Genomic DNA, 15,796 nt, shown 5'->3' on the forward strand with positions numbered 1-15,796 from the left:
GGCGACATCAGCCGTGCGTTCCCACATTGATCTCTTGAGCCGTTCTTACGCTGAGTACACGTACAAGTACGTACCTGTACCCCAGCCCGCCTGGCGCAAAAGCGCACAACAAGTTGGGAGCATGGGGGTCATTTATTTTAGAGTCGGGTAGTCATGCTAATCGAGGACTCTTGCACGCACAAGCTTCGACTAGGGAACAAGGGGGCAATAAGGGGCGTCGCTAAAGGAACCGAGCCGCGCCTCCTGAGAGAGGAAGAGCCCACCACCGGCCGATGGCTGACGCACGGCGTTTCGGCGAGAACGGTTGGAAAAAGGACCAGAAGCCGATCCAATAGTTTTTGGGGAGGGAGGTTTCTAGGCTTACCGTCAGTTATTGTGTGCGAGAACGGAGTTGTCGTTGAGCTGAGTTGAGTTGATTTGTCGACTTGATGCATGTTGTGTCTCTCGTGAGATTTCTCTTCAATGTCCTACGGGGGTAAAATGCACCGCGGCTAGCACAACTGGTTTGTAAGCTTGATGTTGTTTTAGAAACATGTCTTCCCCATCACAATAGACGCGTGAAACAAGAAACGTACACTAGAAACGAGATCCGTGAAACAATTTCTTTGTCTCTCTAAACTGTCACTTACACTCTCTTTCTCTCTAACAATTTTGCTTTTTACTTTATTTCTTTCTTCATGAACAAACAAAAAAATTCCCGAAACAAATTCTCCAAAGCGCGAAACGCTCCTAGAATCAAGCCTCAACGTTCTCGAAGAAGAACGTGGGCTGGCCAGGGACCGCATTCTCGGCAACGGGCACGGATATCTCCACCTCCTTACCGTCTTCCAACTGAACGCCCTTCTTGCCGCCCTCCTCAACTACCAGGACATCGAGGACTGACAGGCCTGAAGTTCGCTTCAGGCCGGCCAGCATCTGGCTCAGCGTCTCCTTCTCATCAAACGCCAGCTTCTGCTCCAAGACAACGGTGGCAGGCTCGCCGGCCTGCAGGCGCTTCTTCAGGCTCTGCACAAAGGGCATGGCCTTCTTCATCTCGCCCATCTTGGCGATGCGGCCGTTCAGAGCCTTGTCATCGACAGACTTGGCCGCGGGATCCCACAGCTCCTTCAGCAGGTCAATGTACTTGGCCTGCCAGGCAGGGAATTTGGCCGCCATGTAGATGGTCAGCTTCTTGGGCTTCTTGGGGTCGAACGTCAACTCCTTGCCCTTGGCCTTCTTCTTCAGCTGCTGGCCCTCGGCGGAGTTGATGTTGGAAGCGGTGTTTCGGACGTACTCGCGCTTGGCTGACAAGGCGGCGTCGACTGCGGGCACATCAGGGAATCGGGCATTGTGGATGGTGGAGTCCTTCTTCAGGACCTCCAGCCAAATGTATTCGGACCAGTGAGGGGCGATGACGGCCATCAGCAGGGCCTGCAGCTCAATGTATCTGAAGACCAAGTCCTTGTGCATCTTGATGCCGCCAGCCGCGCAAGCCTCGCGGTAGAAGTCACGGGCGCTGGTCAACTCGTACAGAGCGGCCTTCAGGGCCAGCTTGTAGTTGGTCAGCTTGTACTGCTCGATGGCCTCCTTGGCGCAGGCGTTCAGCTCGTTGTTGAACAGGCCGTCCTGGAAGTTGTTGATCTCGCCAGTGCGCAGCTCATTCTGGTCCTTGACCATCTCCTCGCACCACTCACGCAGGGTGAACAGACGCAGGATGTTGTTGTCGGCAACGTCCTCCTCAAAGTTGGCATCAGTGACACCATCACCAGCATCAGCCAGAGCGATACGAGAGGCATCAGCACCGTACTTCTCCACCATGTCCTTCAGGGTCATGAAGTTACCAGTGCTCTTGGCCATCTTTTCACCGTTCAGCATCAAGTGGCCGTTGGCTCGGACACCGCGAGGCCAGTACTCGGGCGGGAAGATGGCCAGGTGGATGTACAGGAAGAAGGTCAAGTGGTTAGGGATCAGATCCTTGCCGGAGCTTCGCAGGTCCAGAGGGTAAAAGTATTCAAACTCTCGTCGCATGCTCTCCAGAGTCTCGCGAGGGATGCCGGAGCTGGCAACCACCTCGTCTGACAGGTCACGGCGGCAGAAGATTGAGTCCCAAACCTCATCAGTCATCTGCTCAGCGCCAATGTTACCAAGGCCCTTAGTGCGGCCGAACAGGTCCTTGTGCAGGTAGTGAGCAACAGTGTAGTAAGCCATGTAGATGGTAGAGTCACTCAGACTCTCAACCAGGAACTGAGGGTCCCAAGGCAGTTTTGAACCCAAACCGAATGATCGAGCACAAGCCCACTGGTTCAGCCAGTTCAGCACGCCCTCAAAGCCATTCTTGGTCTCGAGAGCCCAAGTCTCCAGGCCCTTACCGTCCGCGTTGTCAACCCACTTCAGGGCAGTCTCCCTCCAAGACTGCTCGCCGTAGTCCAGGTACCATTGGTCCATCAGCGAGACGATGCAGTCATCGCCAGATCGGCTGACGACCTTGCGCTCGGGCTCTGAGTAGGCAAAGGCATCACCGGCCTCGATCAACTGACTCCTGACCTTGGGCTTGGCAATCTCGACCTTCTCGCCCTTGAAATCGCCAACCTTCAGGATACCCTGATAGAATCCTTCCTTGTAAGCCAGCTCCTTAGCCTCCTCCAGCTGCTTGGTGTCCTTGGGCGACGCAATCTTCAGCTTCTTCACCAGGAAAGGTGCGCACAGGTCGCCATAAGACTGGGTCTCGATGATGGGGAAAATCTCCAGCTCTGCCCACTCCTTCTGGATTCCATAGTAATCAGCCTTCTTGGCCAGCTCGGTCACGGTAGCGAAATCGTCGGGACTGTCTGATGGGACAGAGGTGACGACACCAGTACCCTTTGTAGGCAGAACAGTGTCCATGGGCAAGACTCGGACACCCTCCTTGTGCAGAGACAGAGGGGCGTTGACCAAGGTTCCAACAATGTCAGAACCCAGGATGTCAGCAGCCTTCTCGATGGAGCCCTCCTTGGCGAAAATGCCCTGGTAAGCCATGTTGCGAGCCGCTCGCTCGGTGATGACAAAGTAGTTATTCTCATCAACCTTGAACAGGCCGTAGGTCAACTTGGGGCCGACAAAACAGCAGGTCTGTCCGTACATGGTCTCCGGTCTCAGGGTGGCAGGGACCAGGAAAACATTGGCGTCCTCAGGGATCTTGCCCTTGATGGCCTCAGCAGCCTTGGGAGCCCACTCCAGAACCTTCAGCTTCAAGGCAGTGTACTCCTGAGGGTTGACTGCCTCTCCTTCGGCACGATCGTGGTCCATGCAGGGCTGGCCATCCTTGATAGAGTAGATGGTATATCGCTTGCCAAACTTGATCTTGTTCAGCTCCTTCAGTCGGTTCATCTGCCAGCGCACAAAGGCATCGTAGTAAGGGTTGGCGTCGGTTGTAACGAATGATCGTCGCCAATCGATTCTCGCACCGAAGCTAGTCAGATCTCTGATGGCCAGGGGAGGGAAGTACTTCAGCCAGTACTGAGAATCGGCGAACTTGTGGATCTCCTCGGTGGGGATTCCAATGGCCTGCATGATCTGGAACTGGTACTTCATCTTGACCGTCTTCGCGTTGGCCTTGCTCTTGTTGGTCGTGAATTTGGTGACATCTTCCTTGGTCTGCTTGGCAGCAGGCTTGGGCTTCTCCTCAACAACAGGCTCCTCCTCCTCCTTGTAGCCAGAGAAGTCCTCGCCGAACAGTTTGATCTCGTTGACCAGCTTATCCGCACAGGCCTTGATAGGCATACCGGTGCAGTGGAAGCCCATGGGGAACAGCGCGCGCTTGCCCTGCATTCTAGCCGTGCCCGCGGCAAACTCGACCTTGGTGGCTGAGAAGGTGTGGCCGGCGTGGAGGGTACCGTTCATGTAGGGATAAGCCATAGTACCGAAGAATTTGGGCTGCTTCTCTCGCAGCTCGGCGGGCGAGATGGAGTGGAAGGGCACTTCGGTCGTCGTTGGGGCATTCGTCTCGAAAACGCGGTCCTCCTGCCATTTTTGCTGGTACTTCTTCTCGATGACGATCAGGGAATCACGCTTCTCAGTCTGGTAGGTGTTAGTAGATGCGATCAATGCAGTAATGGACATTTAAGATTCTCTGTGCATACTCCTTTCAATTCCTTGGTCTTGGAGATTGTCAGGGCCTCCAAGGCCTTTGAGGCCGAGTTCGTCGACATGTTTGCAATTCTTGGTCGCTGACAAAGAAAAAAAGAAAGAAAAAATCCTGAGGATCAGAAGAACAGCCCGGGGAGGATTGGCTCTCTTTAAGCTTCCTTCCCACAACTCTGCTCCCTTTTGACTCACTTGCGCAGAGAGAATACCGTCGAGTATTTTCTCCGTTGACTCACTGCAAGCAGGATAATTGGCGGGGGTTCAGATTTCCAGCCGAAAAGCGCACGAGGAGGGGTGAAAAGTGATCGCGGGGCACTTTTTTCCAGACAGAAATTGTGGCGTCGTTGGTGTGGCGGTGTAGTGGCTACCGGTTTTTGTAGGCTCTTGTTCACAACTTTTGCTAGTTCCAACGGCGTCATCAACTTATGCTCTGCTATCTCAATTATCTCCGATCTTGCTTGCAGAAGAGTCATCTCTACCGCAGGAATCTCACCTAACAATGTTTCCAACCCTCGTCAGACGGCTGGCCCAATCAGCAAAGGAGCCCCTCACCAAACAGGTTCCCTTGACTATCATAAACAATCCCTACAAGGCTCGAAAAGTATGGCCACCTGACTTCAAAGGGTTGACTCATCAACAACAGCTTCGGTTTGAGAAGAAGTACAAGCGTCGCATTACCCTCGCTCACCATTCACCAAGATGGGAGAAGGGCGTCAAGTATGCGCAGCTTATCACAATTGGAGGTCAGTTGGTCCTTTGCAGTGGAATTGACTACATGAGAGACGCATCATAGCTGACTACGAGGACAGCCGCGTTGGTATGGTTGCTTTTCTATTCTGAATTCGAGTGGTGGGGACGACAGTATAAGCCATCAGAAGAGGTTTGTCACAGAATAACCACACAGATTCATTTGAGTTCAATGCGCTCACACGGAGCTTCTAGTTGCGGAAACACTACACCAATCTCTTTGGCGTTCTTGATCCTGAGAAGCGATACGAGCGCCGGAAGGACGCCCCAGAAGTAAACCCATCATCGAAAACCCCAGAGTCGAAATAAGCCGTATGATAATGGAGCTTTCCGATGCGTGTAATATAGTACTTGTATATATGGCGTTTGGCGTGATACCCATGTTGGGCAAGGGAGGAGACAAAGAAATGTATGCATATGCTGGCCATAGTTCTACCCGATCCATCTCTTTACATTCCGTATTATTATCATTATACCCGCCCTGTCCAGGCAAAGTTGCCTCCAATACCCATTCCTGACCCGATCGTGCTCCGCCCCTCGTTTACCGGCCGTTTGGCGACGGTTCCTTGAGCTCTGACGCCAGCGACAATACGATCGAGGCTCGTTTCGATGACGACGCCTCCAATTATCATTTCTGATAATGTTGCGTGTAAAGTTTCAAAGTTGAAGATGAGGTCAAGCTCGCAGACATTTTCAAACAACTTGTCGAGCGCCTCGACGTATACTTGTATCAGATCGATTAAAGCGAGAGGCGATTCAGTCGACGTCGAGATGACGATGAAGTAGAGGGTCGCATAATGGCGGTATGTCACCAGCGAAGGCACATCGCTCTGCTCTTCCGTCGAGCTATGCGACGTGCTGGAGGCTGCGAGAAGAGGAGGCAGAGGCAGGAAGTTGCAAGAACCGGCCGGTCGATTTGACACGAGGGTGAATATCTCGGATATCAGGCGCTGCTGAATGCTCGTGTCCTGTTGACGATGTTGAATAAGTATCCTATCCCGGTCTGCGCAACGACTTGGTCGCAACTCACCAGCTGTGTGTAGAACTTGGTAAGCCGAGGCTGGCCTTGGTTATTGAAAACCAAGAATGCGCTGATCATGGCCGCGAAACGAGGCTCATCATCGCCCAGAGACTGTTTCTGTTTGGCGGGATGTTGATGGAAGAGAGTGGCCTGGTGGGGCTGATACAGGTGACGGCGTGCTGAGAGCTCCAAGTGACGTTGCTAAGTCTGCGTGACTAAGCAAAAGGAACCTCTGGGTACCTCCAAGGACGAGTGAAAACAGAGGCACTCAAAGTCCCTCTGTGTCCCCGGTCATATCTCGAATGCCGAGCCCCAAGTATGGGGTACATGCTGTGACGAACCTTTCAGTCTCCAATTGGCTTCTAGTCATTCTAAAGATCGAGCTCAAAGCTTCTTCAGCTCTCACTCTTCTCCTCACGTCCTCCACTTCAGCGAACCGGCAATTGGCCATCTAGAGGAAACACATTATCCCACAACCCATCAAAGCTTTTGAAAGCTCGAATTGCGCAATTGCATCTCCGATCTAGAATCCGTCAAAGTCGAAGCAGCATCTTCAACCCCACCACCGAGCACAATGGCATCATCAAGCATCTCAAGACAAGGTTTCAGCCTCCTCGGCCGAGCAATGCGCACTCCAAGAGCCGTTCCCGCAAGCTTCCGTCTCATTCCCAGCGTCTCGCGCGCAGTTGCGCCTTCGATGTCTTCCCAGCGACGACAATTCTCGGCTCACGCGAGCTTGCGCAAGGGCATCATGCCGGATACCTCCAATCCGGACAAGGCGGCCCCAAAGACCGAGACGACATTTGCCGTTGCAGAGCTCTCGGATGCCGAGTACAACGATCTCTCGGATGAGTACTTGCACGATCTTCTTGAGAAGTTCGAGACTCACCAGGACAACGGCGCCCCGATTGACGTGGAATACTCAGTCAGACTTGTCCCTCAAATGCTCTCCCATGATGCAATTCACTAACCGTCTCCCAACAGTCCGGTGTCATGACCATCACCGTAGTCGGCAAGGGTACCTACGTTATTAACAAGCAGCCTCCGAACAAGCAGATCTGGCTGTCGTCGCCGCTGTCCGGTCCCAAACGATACGATTTCTGCGTTGCCAGCGAGGGCCAGGGAGATAAAGAGGGCACAGCATTGGGAACCTGGATATATGCACGCGACAATTCGAGTTTGGACGAGCTTATATTCAATGAAATCGAGGTTGGCCTGTAAGGTCCGTGGTATGGTGGGAGGTCTGGCATTGCAACGCGAGGCATGGAGTTTTAAAGGTGTTTGCGCCAGAAAGTTATAATAGAGGTTGACCAGCGAAAGTCGCAAATGATCTATTCCGCTCTGTAATATTACAACAAGAAAAATATCAAGACAGCAATATTCGTACAATTGTGTTTCACTTCCTTCATATCCGTCTGGTTTTCATCAACTCATGCGCTACCTCTTGGTATCTTTGGCCCATACAGTTCTCGCCTCTCGGATGCGTCTCATCCGACAAATTTCATCGGAGACAGAGCCCCATGCTCTTGTTTAGCATTGCAATCGTCATATTGTAGTGCTGCATCGCATCCTGCTGCAGCTTTCTTGTGTCGGATCTGGATCTCATTAGCATCCCATCTGACAACAACTCTGAACTCTTACTCATCCCACCATCACCGCTGTGAAAACAAAGATTCAAGAGGACATGAAATCAATCCAAATCAAAATAAAAATCAAGTCACTTACTTTTGCTTCGTCTCATTCAAAGCTCTCTTCCAGGTCCTCAGCCCCCACGACCGATCCAGCCGCACCCGAATCAGATTCTTCAAGATCTTGTGTTCCAGCCCCCTCTCCTTAGCCGCTGCTTCCAAGAACCATACCGTCCTCTTGACTCCTTCTCTGTCCAGAGCCGCATCTCGCTCCCGGAACGCCGCCCGGAGCTGGTCCCGCACCACGTACCGCGCCGGCGCCGAGTATTGCACCGCTCGGAGGAGGCCCCGGTAAAGGTGCCGATATGCATGGGTGATGTCTAGTTTGGGGGCTGTGGCTGTCATGGTGTTGGCGTTGAGTCTCTTTGTGCGTGAATCTTCATGGCTCTGTTTTGTATGAAGTTGTGATGAAGGGCCTGAAGTGGTATATAAAATGAAGCAACTTCAACGCTGCTGAGCGCCGCGCTGACTTTTACACTGTACGTTTTCGATTTTCCGCGCACGGTATATAAACAATGGATCATGTAGTTCATCAAGCGCTGCACCGTCAAAGTACGAGCTGTCCAAGCCATTACACCGCTGACCGAAACACGCAGCAGTTTGTAATACGTTCTCTTGAATTCCCTTGAGAATTTCTATTTCTCTTCTCTCTTAGCTATCATTTGCCTCTGCTCCTGCTCCTTCTCCTTCTCAGCACAGATCTAGTCTGTGCAATTCATGTACATCTTATGTACCAAAACCAATGTCCTTTTGCCGGTAAGTAATCTAGGCCAAGCTGCGTTTCCAATGGAGCGAGAAGCATGATACTATAGCCGCGCTCCGCTGTCTATATGCCCCAAGAAAAAAAAATCAAAATGAAAAGAGAAAAGTCTATATGGGGTACTCCAGAAATCAATATGGTAAACCATCTCAATTGTCATTGCGACCCTCATCTTCTTGCTGGCCGAGTGGAGTATATCGTCCTTGCCCACTGCTCGGACTGCCGGAACGGCCACGGTTGACAACTCTCGATAGCCATCCGCTAATGCTTCGGTCATCACCGCCGCTCTGGGACACGGCCTTGTTATCATTGACATCAGGAGGGTCAAGAGACAGTCCAGGAATGGGAGTCGTCGAGCGGAACGGCGTACGGCCTGATCCAATGGGTGATCCACCCCGAATAAGAGATCCAGTTTCCGCATGGATGGACGGAGTGGCCACGGTGCTAGCATCGCCAAATACAGAGTCCATCTCCTCGAGGCGTAATCCGCAAGTCTCTGGGTAAATGAAGTAAACTAAACAGGATCGGGTTAGCACTTGATCAGGTGTGGGAAAACGTCGTGAAAAGGGCAGAGGCTTGTCACTTACCAATAACAAAACTAGCCACACAGAAGAAGGCGTGGAGAAGATACAGACGCCATTTGATCCATTCTTGCAGAATCGGTGTCATTTCACCAACTAGCCAGTTGAAAGCCCAATTCGTAGCAGTCGACAAGCTAGCACCCTTGGATCGAATGCTCAGAGGCAGAATTTCGGGAGGGTAAAGCCAGGGAATTGGTCCCCATGAGTATCCAAAGGCAGCATTATATATCATGACAAACAAGACCACCAACCTGGGAGTCCACTTGATATCGAGATACAGGAAGTAGGAGATTAGAGACAAGGAGATAGCCATAAAAATGGCTCCGGTGAGAAGAATCATTCGTCGGCCCCATCGATCAACGAGATACCACGGTGGAATGGTGGAGAGGAAATAAGTGATGCCGTTCAAACCAGTCATGAGGACAGCATCATGGCCAACCCAGCCGGCGGACTCGAAAACGTATGGTGCGTAATAGGAGATGACATTGATGCCATTGAGCTGCGCAAGACCCTGGGCGGACATTGCAATAAAGACCCGAGTACGATAACGTCGAAACATCTCAGCGTACGAGCGTTCGCCCTCTTGACGTTGAAGAAGCACACCCATCTTGATTTCGCGGTACTCATCGCGCGCCTTGGCATCATGAATATCACCACCACCATAGAGGTTGGCAATGACAACCATGCCCTCTTCGTCATGATCGTTGTCTAGGAGCCACCTGCAAAATATGGAGGTTAGCATTTCGTGATTGGCAGAAGATAAAAGGAGCCTGTGTTATAAAGAGCGTAATGATTCCTTACCTGGGCGACTCCACAATAATCAAGCTTCCCAATGCCAAAAGAGCGCCCATGATACATTGCATCATAAGCGGAACGCGCCATGATAAGTTACTCTCAATAAAACCACAGCCGTAGTCGACCCAGACGGAGGTCGTATAACCGACGATGTTGCCAGAAAACTCGATACAAGCAAGCTTTCCACGATTGTGGGGTGGGGAGATTTCGGACTGGTAAACAGGCACGATGGTGGAAAGCATACCAACACCAAAACCAGCAACGATTCGTCCAAGCATCATCATTGGCATTGACGTGGCGAGAGTTTGCAATGCTCCTCCAACAAAGAAGATGCAAGAACCATATAAGATGGTACGGCGGCGGCCGATGATGTCACCGACGCGGCCAACAATGAGGGACGATATAAAGGCTCCGATTTCGAGAATGGCAACCATTGTCCCTACCTCGGCTTTCGAGGGGTGGTTGAAATAATCGATGAAGTACGGGCCACTGTGAATTAAATTGTCAGTTTTCATCCATCAATTTGCTGTTGCGCAGTAGAAGGGGAAAAGTAGAAGCCTACATAATCAGCCCCGACATGACGCCTTGATCATATCCGAAAAGAAAAACTCCTAAAGACACGAAAATGCTCGTAAAATATCTATCGCAAGCGTTGTCAGCACGACCAAAATCCCATCACGTCAAGGACAGAATTCGTACAGCAGGGGCTTGCCCGTAAGGCCGTGGATGGATCCTGAAGAGCCCGCCATGATGGAACCGATGCAGCGTTGCGCTCGAGACGGCGGTCGATGGCGAACGTTGGGAATTTCTATGGCCTCTTTATCGACGAACGGAGCCGGCGAAAACGAGTGAGTGCGCCGGTGCGGCGACGGGTCGTGGATCCGGACTTTCTTATGCGACTTGTACAGCGGCTTCGACTGTCGGCGCTGGACACTGGCGAGCAGCTCGTTCTCAATGTCCTCGGGCAGCTGGATGCGGACCGGGTCGTTGTCGTCGCCGTACTGGTCGCCAATGTCGCCAGTGTCGGTCCAGGACGATGTCTCAGACTCGGACGACGGGCGGTGATGAGGGGCGCCGTATCCCCTGGTGGAAAGGAGCGATGCCGATGGCGAGTCTTGGTCGTCTTTGTCGAGGTCGGAGCGTGAAGGGAGCGTCCGGAGGGGGATGTTGGAAGGGAGCCGGGTCGACTTTGGAGAAGGAATGTTGGGTGGTTTTGGGGCTGATCAGCAGCAGCACCCGCCTGCAGGCTCTTGATTCTAAGGGCGCGGAGAGCAAGGGAGCAGATGAACAAACGAGTGTTGTCAGACCAAGTATGGGGTCGGGTGACAAGACAGATCAGATTGGCGTCAATCAGAGACGGTGATGGTCTTGGTAGAGCCAGCCGACTGGAGTCAAGCCGAGTGAAACAACTTGGCGGCTCGGAGCTGGGGGTGCCGGCAAAGGTACACGGGCAATGCGGAAAAAGTACAACAACGGTACATTCGATAATCAGCCAGAGACGGGTCAAAACAGAAGCGCGACAATGTCCTGGTGCATGTACAGCTCCGGTCCGGCAATACAGCGATGCCTCAAGCCTGGACGCAGATGACCCAGATTTCGAGAGCCACGAGCCTCACGATACGTCACTGGGGGTCCGGTTTTAGTGCGGGTGGAGTTTCGTGGCCTTGCGACAGATGCACGATGGAGCGAATGTGAGGGGAGGGGGGCCTTTTTGGGGGAATAAAAAGAGCTGGCAGACAAGTTTTTTTTTTTTAGGTAGCAGGCGAGTAACAGGGGACCCCGAGAAGGATGGTTGAAGCCTTAGAGAAGCGAGAGACAAGAACGAGACAAAAGACGGACGCAGCAGAAAGGTGGAGATGGGGAGGAAGAAGACGCAAACCGTCAAGTGGCGGCTCTGTGGCGCGGCAGTCTTGATTCCAGCTGAAAAGGAGGCGAGGCGTAACAATGCAAAGGGGGACAAGAAAGTGAAGATGCCATCCGTCAAGTTGAAAGAAGAATTGATTGACTTTGAATGGAAGAAGAGAAGGTTGAAGGAGAGAGAAAAAAAAAATCAGGTACAGCGGTTGATTAGACGGGCCCAGGGAATATTGAAGCCCCGAGATGACGACGTGCCTAATTTACAGCGCTCTCGCCCGCCAGATCCGCGCGATAACGCACCTCTCAGGGGCAGCAATCAGAGCTTGCGCCTCGCCTGGTGATGAATCCATCGGACTATTTAGAAGCTGCATCAACAGGAGTAAGTAAAGCATTAATTTTCAATATGCATTCTTTCATGTATATTCTTTGGACTTTAAATTGGATCAAATCAAGAACTGTAAGAGTTAAAACTGCAGCACGTGTCTAGGGGACCGAGGAGAAGAACACATATAACTAGGCGACTTTTGACAAACTGATAAGCAATTGGGCAACCTCCTTGTTTTGCTCGTAAACAACGCGTCTCGTATTATTGGCGCCTCGAATGGCAAAAACCCCCCAGTGATCAACAGGAATGCCAAGCGCTATTCCAGCCTGTAACCTCACGTGCATTTCCGCTCAATCTCAGCTGTGGGACGCCGACGTCAGACGACATCCTTGGCCAAGGTCCAGCGCCGATCTTCTCAGCATTAAGCGGGCGAGGCGCAACCATCAACAGGTTTCAAAATTTTGCGAGAATCCAACTCTTATCAGACGATTCTACAACATGAACTTGCCAGATGACGGATGGGCGATTAGGTACCCCGAGATGGCACGGAGCACGAGACACCAGTGAACGGTACTTACATAAAGCTCAGTTGGCTTACAGTCCAGCCAAGGCGAAATACATAAGAGCACCTGTTCAGAACACGTCAACCTTTGATGTTCACCAGTGTGGTATTTACTTGCCATGAAACAAGACGGACGAAATTTAGCCAATGGCGCCCAGTACACAATATACGAGTACCGTAGACACTCGTCAAGGCTAGCCCCGGCCTTGGCCGGGTGGATGTTAAAATTCCCGGAGCACGCATCGGCGCCGGGTCGGATCCATATACCGAACCCGGGGGGCCGGTTGGGGTAAATCTATAATAACAGTTATAGATGCAGTAAACATGAATGTGGTGCCATTTCGTAGCTTCGGTGCATATGACAAACACTCTTTAAAGAACCCTCTTTTCCCATCCTACAATTCAAAGAATATCCATCTCTACAGGAGTTGACTCAACTGAATGAACCGCAGCGCTATAGAACATTTTTCAAGCCAGCACCTTGTCCAATTCACCAACAGCAAGCTGAAAGTACAGATATCTTCCACGATCGGTTCGGCATATGAAAAATCCATCATGAATTTCCACTTTAGAGGGTCGGTACTCGGGGGGAAGCCACAGCACCCGCTGCTTGCCCCTCATAATCCACGTCCCTTTTCCACATACTGTAAACGCAGACAACGCTCTCCTCATCAAAGCTTGCCCGGTTAGCGGGGCGTTTATGCAGTCTCGGTTACCAAAAATACGCAAATCAGTTTGAAGTCGCAACTTCGTAAATCCGAAATCGTGAAGAAGCGGCTCGAAGAAGTTGTCGAAATCTCGTAAACATGCACCCGTCTGTACGTCATAGATTTGGACAACGCCAGACTCCAACGTCAGACCGAGCTGTGTGCCATCTGGTGAAAATGCCATAGCAACAGGGCTGGGATGGATCCGATTATCGGAATATGCGATCCGTTGAAATTTGTTGCCTGCAGGTAAATACCTGACGTTGATGTTGGCCCCTGGCGAAGGAATTATTGCCAAATGAGTACCATTCGGTGAGACTGCTAATGGAGCAAAATCGTTCGTAAATCGATATTGGCCTCCTAAATCGATTGACTGTAGGCTCACACCTGAAGAAACATCCCAGATTTCAATTATCCCCCATCCCACAGACACCAACCGCTTGCCATCTGGAAAGAATACCATAGAATCAATAATTCTTTCTTGTGCATATTCAAAATTCTTCAAGCAAATTCCAGTGGTAGGGTCGAGAATTTTGATAACACATCTCTCTGCGAGATATGACGATGCTATTGCGAGCTGTGTACTATCTGGCGAAAACACAGCTGCCCGGATTGTAATGGCTTTAAATGCGTCTATGGGCCCGTCAATAGCCATGTCCCATATTTCTATCTCGGATATCCCTGATGCGACCAACATGCCATCTGGAGAGACTGCGAATTTCCGGCATTTCTGGTAATGATAGGATTGCCGCAGACACTCGCCTGTAATTGCATCCCAGATCTTGAAATGTCCGGGATAAGACTGTGTTATCAGTCTAGTAGAGGCCACTGACAAATTCAACTCCTGAAGACCAAAGACCTGACCTGTTTTCAGCATGCATGCGCCTGTCGAAGTAGCAAAAATGTGAATCGTGTAATCCGTTGCCGCCGCCAACCGCGCAGCATTAGCTGAGAACTTTGGCGAAACAAGCCTAGAAAGTCTACTTATTCTGAGAATAGGTAGATACCTGTCTGTAGTTAAATTCCAGATATGAATCCACTCATCGTCTCTATTTTCCACACAGGCGAATTGCGTTCCATCCGGTGCAAATGCGGTGCATCTAGCTTTAGCCGTACCGGTGCCGAACCTGTGCGTCTTCAATTCAATACCTGTGGCGAGATCCCAGGTTCGAATATAAGAATCGATGTCTTCGTCACTGTAGCTTGCAGCGAATTGTGTACCATCGAGTGAAAATGCCAAGCTGGAAATGAATGCTTTGCTTTTGTATACAAATAGGCGTGCTGATGTTGACAAATCCCAGATCTCGACCAAGATATATGACCCAGTAGCCAGATATTTGCCGTTGGGTGAAAAAGCTAGCAGCCTCATAACCTCTGAGCACTTCAATGTATGCAAACACATACCTGTCTCCAGATCCCAAATTCTAACTCTGTTATCGTTAAACGCAGATGCTATATGTGCTCCATCTGGCGAAAATTCCATGGCCTCACATAGCGACTTATTTCCCTCGAGGGATTGAACATGTGCGGTCCATTCTACCGGCATCTCTGGTTTTGTAATAATCCACTTTGGTCCCTCAGTGTCCTCGTAAATCCGCCGAATTATGCTGGAACTAGGACTAAAAACGAGTGCCGAGCTGTAGACTTGCAGAGGTGCTAGCTCGATTCCAACTTTATGCGCGAGGACAAACCGAAAAGTATCTTCTATAAGGTTCCGCATTATTTGTTCCGCATTTTTTGTCTAGGTTGGCTTTGGTCAGGCTTTGTTTGTCCTACATCAGAAAGTTCACTTACCAACTTCTTCAAGATCCTAGCAACCCTTGCGGCGTCCGGCAGCTTCTTCATCAAACTGAGCGCTTCTAACCAATTCAATAACTTTTCTTCAAGGAAATGGTGAACGATGCCGTGATCTTGGAGACATTTCTCTCTTTCCAGGTCATTGACGGCTTTAAGATGATCCGCCCAGTAGGCACAGGAGTATTTCGCGTGCTTCAGTACATCTTCATCTTGATTCAGTGTATAATCTTGAATAAGAGCACCAGGATGGCGCAAATTATACATGTCGCGCCGCAGAGTCTCTGATAAAATGTCCAACGACCTCAAAAATACGACATGATGTTGGCTTCCAAGTCCAGAAACGAACATGTTGTCTTTGAGCAGGAATTCTTGGGCTGATTGATGAACAAATCGTACTGAGTCGTCTCTTACAACTAGAAAGGATCCACAGGAGGCAACTATTTCCTCCAGATCTTCTCCGCTGGACTTGTCCTCAATGTCCAAGAGAGATGCCAACTCTGCCAATGTGACGGGTCTGTAGAGGACAGAGACCAGCCTAAGAATCCTCTCACATAAATTGGAGTCTTCTGATTCACGAATTTGCTGCATCATTCTGTCATAAAGAGGGCCCAGATCAGAGGGGAAATCGGCCATTTTCGACGGCACATGTCGCTTCCGCACCTCCATTTTCAACAATTCTTTGCAAACTAAGGCAACCCATAGAAATGTTCCTCTCGCATGATTGATCAGATAAGTACGAACTTCTATTTCAGTCTCATCATCCAGTCCTTTGGCTTCTTTTAGTTGGGATGTTTTGTAAGTGACGTAAAAGTTGACGGCTTCAGAGACCGACTGTTCGTTTAGTTCAAGAGAGAA

General features: G+C 50.7%; 6 protein-coding genes across 6 annotated transcripts; 2 read left to right on the top strand and 4 right to left on the bottom strand.

The window, feature by feature from the left end:
* Positions 1–445: 445 nt before the first annotated feature.
* V8C40DRAFT_286438 (leucine--tRNA ligase CDC60) lies at positions 446–4,166 on the bottom strand (the record flags this gene model as incomplete). Its single annotated transcript, XM_083222531.1, has 2 exons — positions 446–4,035; positions 4,098–4,166. 2 exons carry the CDS (start codon positions 4,164–4,166, stop codon positions 736–738), a joined length of 3,369 nt encoding a protein of 1,122 aa, XP_083075010.1. The 3' UTR covers positions 446–735.
* A 278-nt stretch (positions 4,167–4,444) lies between these two features.
* On the top strand, positions 4,445–5,301 carry V8C40DRAFT_241354 (uncharacterized protein). Its single transcript, XM_083215009.1, has 3 exons — positions 4,445–4,844; positions 4,911–4,981; positions 5,044–5,301. Exons 1-3 carry the CDS (start codon positions 4,601–4,603, stop codon positions 5,155–5,157), a joined length of 429 nt encoding a protein of 142 aa, XP_083075011.1. The 5' UTR covers positions 4,445–4,600; the 3' UTR covers positions 5,158–5,301.
* On the bottom strand, positions 5,082–6,004 carry V8C40DRAFT_241356 (AP complex, mu/sigma subunit). Its single transcript, XM_083215010.1, has 2 exons — positions 5,879–6,004; positions 5,082–5,816 (listed from the first exon to the last, which is right to left on the bottom strand). Exons 1-2 carry the CDS (start codon positions 5,945–5,947, stop codon positions 5,319–5,321), a joined length of 567 nt encoding a protein of 188 aa, XP_083075012.1. The 5' UTR covers positions 5,948–6,004; the 3' UTR covers positions 5,082–5,318.
* Positions 6,005–6,157: 153 nt separating this feature from the next.
* V8C40DRAFT_193227 (ferroxidase) lies at positions 6,158–7,340 on the top strand. The gene is made up of 2 exons (XM_083211873.1): positions 6,158–6,794; positions 6,854–7,340. The coding sequence occupies exons 1-2, from the start codon at positions 6,444–6,446 to the stop codon at positions 7,088–7,090; spliced, it is 588 nt and encodes a 195-aa protein (XP_083075013.1). The 5' UTR covers positions 6,158–6,443; the 3' UTR covers positions 7,091–7,340.
* Positions 7,174–7,973, bottom strand: V8C40DRAFT_241358 (uncharacterized protein). Its single transcript, XM_083215011.1, has 2 exons — positions 7,595–7,973; positions 7,174–7,464 (listed from the first exon to the last, which is right to left on the bottom strand). Exons 1-2 carry the CDS (start codon positions 7,900–7,902, stop codon positions 7,371–7,373), a joined length of 402 nt encoding a protein of 133 aa, XP_083075014.1. The 5' UTR covers positions 7,903–7,973; the 3' UTR covers positions 7,174–7,370.
* A 102-nt stretch (positions 7,974–8,075) lies between these two features.
* On the bottom strand, positions 8,076–10,760 carry V8C40DRAFT_193241 (uncharacterized protein). The gene is made up of 6 exons (XM_083211874.1): positions 10,729–10,760; positions 10,393–10,626; positions 10,256–10,333; positions 9,700–10,182; positions 8,905–9,617; positions 8,076–8,831 (listed from the first exon to the last, which is right to left on the bottom strand). Exons 2-6 carry the CDS (start codon positions 10,440–10,442, stop codon positions 8,467–8,469), a joined length of 1,689 nt encoding a protein of 562 aa, XP_083075015.1. The 5' UTR covers positions 10,443–10,626; positions 10,729–10,760; the 3' UTR covers positions 8,076–8,466.
* Positions 10,761–15,796: the final 5,036 nt, after the last annotated feature.

Source organism: Trichoderma camerunense (genome assembly GCF_050948025.1).
Source record: "Trichoderma camerunense strain CBS 138272 chromosome Unknown V8C40scaffold_6, whole genome shotgun sequence".
Classification (NCBI taxonomy): Eukaryota; Fungi; Ascomycota; class Sordariomycetes; order Hypocreales; family Hypocreaceae; genus Trichoderma; species Trichoderma camerunense.